This window comes from Coregonus lavaretus (genome assembly GCF_964263955.1).
Source record: "Coregonus lavaretus genome assembly, contig: HAP1_SCAFFOLD_5674, whole genome shotgun sequence".
Taxonomy (NCBI): Eukaryota; Metazoa; Chordata; class Actinopteri; order Salmoniformes; family Salmonidae; genus Coregonus; species Coregonus lavaretus.
In genome coordinates, this window is record NW_028163643.1 from 3,282 (window position 1) to 9,311 (window position 6,030).

The window sequence follows — 6,030 nt, forward strand, 5'->3', positions numbered from 1 at the left end:
TAAAATGCAAATCAATTTATAACATTTTTGACATGCGTTTTTCTGGATTTTTTGTTGTTGTTCTGTCTCTCACTGTTCAAATAAACCTACCATTAAAATTATAGACTGATCATTTCTTTGTCAGTGGGCAAACGTACAAAATCAGCAGGGGATCAAATACTTTTTTCCCTCACTGTATATATAAGATGTCTGTGTGTTAACGGGTGTGTGTGTGTATATGTGTGTTTGTGTGTATGTGTGTGTGTGTGTGTGTATGTGTGTGTGTGTGTGTTTGTGTGTGTGTTTGTGTGTGTGTTTGTGTGTGTGTGTGTGTGTGTGTGTGTTCCAGGTGGGATCCTCAGGCTCGTCAGTGGAGCTTCATCGCCAGCATGGCAACACCTCGATCTACTGTAGGAGTAGCTGTCCTCAACGGAAAGTAGGTTCACTCACACAGTACTGGAGACTGGAGGGAGAGGGAGAGGGGGAGAGAGAGGGAGAGGGAGAGAGGGAGGGAGAGGGAGGGAGAGAGGGAGGGAGAGGGAGAGAGGGAGAGAGGGAGAGGGGGAGAGGGAGAGGGAGAGGGGGAGAGGGAGAGAGGGAGAGAGAGAGGGAGAGGGAGGGAGGGAGAGAGGGAGGGAGAGAGAGAGGCAGAGAGAGAGAGACAGAGAGAGAGAGAGAGAGAGAGAGAGAGAGAATGAATTCCTGGGCTTCTTGTCTGATGGAGCTCATTACTTGATCGACTGCTTCCGTTCCGCTTCCCCTTCCCTTTAAACACACATGCATCTGTCGCTAAAGGGTCCCCATTCAGACAGAGTGAGGTTTCCACAGAGTAGTAATTATGTCTGTCTGTCTATGTGTCTGTCTGCCTGCCTGCCTGCCTGTGTGTCTGCCTGTCTGTCTGCCTGTGTGTATCAGTGGTGTAAAGACAGACAGATGACACCATTTTCTCTCTCTCTCTCTCTCTCTCTCTCTCTCGCTCTCTCGCTCTCTCTCTCGCTCTCTCTCTCGCTCTCTCTCTCGCTCTCTCTCTCGCTCTCTCACCCTCTGTCTCTCTCTCTCTCTCTCTCTCTCTGTCTCTCTCTCTCTCTTTGTCTCTCTCTCTCTCCGTCTCTCTCTCTGTCTCTCTCTCTCTCTCTCTCTCTCTCTCTCTCTCTCTCTCTCCCTCCCTCCCACTCCAGGTTGTATGCAGTAGGGGGTCGTGATGGAAGCTCCTGTCTGCGCTCAGTTGAGTGTTTTGACCCCCACACCAACAGGTGTGGATGTGGCTATGTTTAGTGGTCTTCAACAATGGGTTGTGTGTGTGTTTGTGTATACACTCATCGGCCAGTTTATTAGGTACACCACCCCGTTCACATAGTGGCCGTGACTTGCTATATAAAGCAGGCAGACAGGCATCAAGGCATTCAGTTACTGTTAGAATGGGCAAAACATGTGACCTAAGTGACTTTGAGCATGGTATGATCGGCGGTGCCAGTCGCGCCGGATCCAGTATCTCAGAAACGGCCGGCCTCCTGGGCTTTTCACACACGACAGTGTCCAGGGTTTACAGACAATGGTGCAACAAACAAAAAAACACATCCAGTCAGCAGCCGTCCTGTGGGCGAACACATCCAGTCAGCAGCAGTCCTGTGGGCGAACACATCCAGTCAGCAGCAGTCCTGTGGGCGAACACATCCAGTCAGCAGCCGTCCTGTGGGCGAACACATCCAGTCAGCAGCAGTCCTGTGGGCGAACACATCCAGTCAGCAGCAGTCCTGTGGGCGAACACATCCAGTCAGCAGCAGTCCTGTGGGCGAACACATCCAGTCAGCAGCAGTCCTGTGGGCGAACACATCCAGTCAGCAGCAGTCCTGTGGGCGAACACATCCAGTCAGCAGCAGTCCTGTGGGCGAACACATCCAGTCAGCAGCAGTCCTGTGGGCGAACACATCCAGTCAGCAGCAGTCCTGTGGGCGAACACATCCAGTCAGCAGCAGTCCTGTGGGCGAACACATCCAGTCAGCAGCAGTCCTGTGGGCGAACACATCCAGTCAGCAGCAGTCCTGTGGGCGAACACATCCAGTCAGCAGCCGTCCTGTGGGCGAACACATCCAGTCAGCAGCAGTCCTGTGGGCGAACACATCCAGTCAGCAGCAGTCCTGTGGGCGAACACATCCAGTCAGCAGCAGTCCTGTGGGCGAACACATCCAGTCAGCAGCAGTCCTGTGGGCGAACACAGCTGGTTGATGACAGGTTGAAGGAGAATGGTGCAAGCTGAGAGGTGGACCACAAACAGGCAGGTAGCTTAGTGGGTAAGAGCGTTGTGCCAGTAACCGAAAGGTCGCTGGTTCTAATCCCCGAGCCGACTAGGTGAAAAATCTGTCGATGTGCCCTTGAGCAAGGCACTTAACCCTAATTGCTCCTGTAAGTCGCTCTGGATAAGAGCGTCTGCTAAATGACTAAAAAAAAAAAAAAAAAAAAAAAAATTATAATAACAGCGCAGTACAACAGTGGTTTGCAGAACGGCTTCTCGGAACACACAACTGGTCGGTCCTTGTCACGGACGGGCTATTGCAGCAGACGACCACACCGGGTTCCACTCCTATCAGCTAAAAACAAGAAGAAGCGTCTCCAGTGGGCACGCCATCACCAATACTGGACAACTGAGGAGTGGAAAAACATGTCCTGGTCCGATGAATCTCGGTTCCTGTTGGGTCAGAGTCAGGATCTGGCATAAGCAGCATGAGTCCATGGCCCCATCCTGCCTGGTGTCAACGGTAAAGGCTGGTGGCTGTGGTGGAATGGTGTGGGGAATGTTTTCCTGGCACACGTTAGGTCCCTTGATACCAATTGAGCAACAATTGAACGCCACAGCATCTCTGAACATTGTTGCTGTCCAAACTCAATAGAACGTATTTGGGATGAGATGGAACCAACGTCCCTGTGGACCAACATCCCTGTAGAACGTTTCTGACACCTTGTAGAATCCATGCAGGCTGTTCTGGAGACAAAGGGGGGGGGTCTGACCCGGTACTAGATGGGTGTACCTAATAAACTGACCAGGGTGTGTATCAGTGACGAGAATGAGGTTGTGTTGTGACCTCCACGCCACCAGGTGGAGCTGCTGTGCTCCAATGGCGAAGCGTCGCGGCGGGGTGGGCGTGGCTACCTGGAACGGTTTCCTGTACGCTATTGGAGGACATGACGCTCCCGCCTCCAGCCTGGCATCACGACTCAGCGACTGTGTGGAGAGGTCAGGGGGCAGGGGTCGGGGTCGGGGGGGGGGGGTGTTTATTAACAGTGTTTTAGGTAATTGTGCTATGAATGTTGGACATGTTTAAGGGGTCTTCAACAATGGGGTGTGTGTCTGTGTCTGTGTCTGTGTCTGTGTGTGTGTGTGTGTGTGTGTGTGTGTGTGTGTGTGTGTAGGTATGACCCCCAGACGGATGCGTGGACGGCGGTAGCCCCCATGAGTATCAGTCGTGACGCTGTTGGTGTGTGTCTCCTTGGAGACCGTCTCTATGCGGTCGGCGGTTACGATGGAACGGTGTACCTGAACACTGTCGAGGCCTACGATCCCCAGACCAACGAGTGGACACAGGTACACACACACACACACACACATCACACACACACACACACACACACACACACACACACACACAGACATTAACATAGAACACACACACACACACACATTAACATATTAACATAGAACACACACATTTACATTTACTGGTCAAAGGTTTCTCCCTCTTTCTATATTTGTACTATTTTTTACATTGTAGAATAATTATGAAGACATCAAAACTATGAAATAACACATATGGAATCATGTAGTAACCAAAAAAGTGTTAAACAAATCTAAATATATTGATACCACTTTCAAAGTTTTTGAAATGTTCCATATTGACTGACCTTCATGTCTTAAAGTAATGATGGACTGTCGTTTCTCTTTGCTTATTTGAGCTGTTCTTGCCATAATATGGACTTGGTCTTTTACCAAATAGGGCTATCTTCTGTATACCCCCCCTACCTTGTCACAACACAACGGACTGGCTCAAACGCATTAAGAAGGAAAGAAATTCCACAAATTCAACTTTTAACAAGGCACACCTGTTAATTGAAATGCATTCCAGGTGACTACCTCATGAAGCTTGTTGAGAGAATGTCAAGAGTGTGCAAAGCTGTCATCAAGGCAAAGGGTGGCTATTTGAAAAATCTCAAATATAAAATATATTTTGATTTGTTTAACACTTTTTTGGTTACTACATGATTCCATATGTGTTATTTCATAGTTTTGATGTCTTCACTATTATTATACAATGTAGAAAATAGTAAAAATAAAGGAAAACCCTTGAATGAGTAGGTGGGTCCAAACTATTGACTGGTAGTGTGTGTGTGTGTGTGTGTTCTATGTTAATATGTTAATGTGTGTGTGATCGGTGTGTGTGTGTGTTCTATGTTAATATGTTAATGTGTGTGTGATCGGTGTGTGTGTGTTCTATGTTAATATGTTAATGTGTGTGTGATCGGTGTGTGTAAAGGTCTGTGTTCATCCAGTGCTACACTGTTTAATAACACTCGATCTGACTGAATCTAGACCATGGTTTGAAGTGGTGGTTTTAGTCTTAGTGGTGTCATCATGTATCTGTTCTTTCCTGTGTTTTTCCTCTAGGTGGCTCCACTGTGTCTGGGCCGGGCTGGGGCCTGTGTGGTGACTGTCAAACTTTGAACACACTCACACCGGAACACTCACACCGGAACACTCACGCCGGAACACTCATACCGGAACACTCACACCGGAACACTCACACCGGAACACTCATACCGGAACACTCACACCGGAACACTCACACCGGAACACTCACGCCGGAACACTCATACCGGAACACTCACACTGGAACACTCACGCCGGAACACTCACGGGGGAACACACTCACACCGGAACACTCACGCCGGAACACTCACGCCGGAACACTCACGCCGGAACACTCACACCGGAACACTCGTTGGACCCTCCCATTCTTCCTTGTCTCCAGGGTTTAACGCTAACATTCCACTCAAACCAGCAAGAGAGACATTACAGACATTGAGTTAGAGAGGATATTACTGACTACTGATTGAAGAGCTCTCTTTCTCTCTCTCTCTCTCTCTCTCTCTCTCTCTCTCTCTCTCTCTCTCTCTCTCTCTCTCTTCCTCTCTCTCTCTTCCTCTCTCTCTCTCTGTCTCTCCATCTCTCTCTCGCTCTCTCTCTCTCTGTCTGTCTCTCTCTCTCTATCTCTCTGTCTCTCTCTCTCTCTCTCTCTCTCTCTTCCTCTCTCTCCATCTCTCTCTCTCTCTCTTCCTCTCTCTCTCTCTACCTCTCTCTCTCTCTACCTCTCTCTCTCCATATCTCTCTCTCTCTCTCTCTCTCTCTCTCTCTCTCTCTGTCTCTCCCTCTCTCTCTCTCTCTCGCTCTCTCTCTCTCTCTCTCTCTCTGTCTCTGTCTCTCTGTCTCTCTCTCTCTCTCTCTCCATCTCTCTCTCTCTCTCTTCCTCTCTCTCTCTCTACCTCTCTCTCTCCATATCTCTCTCTCTCTCTCTCTGTCTCTCTCTCTCTCTCGCTCTCTCTAGTCAGAGAGAAGATAGATAGATAGTGTGTTGACGTAATCAGTCCAAGTAGCAGACAGTGTTATTGGACCGTACTCTGTCAGGTAGCTACTCAATTCACCTCAACTGCCTGAACATCAGATAAGAGCTGGTGTGTGTGTGTGTGTGTGTGTGTGTGTGTGTGTGTGTGTCTGTGTGTATCTGTGTGTGTGTGTGTGTGTGTGTGTGTGTGTGTGTGTGTGTGTGCGTGTGTGTGTCTGTGTGTATCTGTGTGTGTGTGTGTCTGTGATCCATGGCTCTGAGAGTGTATCTGCTGTATACATAGTAAACTCAGACAGAGAGAGAGAGCCAGGCTTCATGTCTACACTGACACATCTAGAGCCAAAACACACACACACACACACACACACACACACACACACACACACACACACTACTCAGACGGTTCCGTTAAACAAAGGGGGGGGGAAGAGAGTTGGAC

General features: G+C 49.1%; 1 protein-coding gene across 2 annotated transcripts; it reads left to right on the forward strand.

The window, feature by feature from the left end:
• The first annotated feature begins 336 nt into the window (after positions 1 to 336).
• Positions 337 to 5,123, forward strand: LOC311117933 (kelch-like protein 5). Of its 2 annotated transcripts, XM_084192826.1 has the most exons (5): positions 343 to 415; positions 1,158 to 1,232; positions 3,074 to 3,211; positions 3,388 to 3,559; positions 4,637 to 5,123. In XM_084192826.1, the coding sequence occupies exons 1-5, from the start codon at positions 369 to 371 to the stop codon at positions 4,691 to 4,693; spliced, it is 489 nt and encodes a 162-aa protein (XP_084048952.1). In that variant the 5' UTR covers positions 343 to 368; the 3' UTR covers positions 4,694 to 5,123. The 2 variants fall into 2 exon arrangements, with proteins under 2 accessions (XP_084048951.1, XP_084048952.1); XM_084192825.1 differs by lacking the exons at positions 3,074 to 3,211; positions 3,388 to 3,559; positions 4,637 to 5,123 and having other exon boundaries at positions 337 to 415; positions 1,158 to 2,432.
• The last annotated feature ends 907 nt before the right edge of the window (positions 5,124 to 6,030 follow it).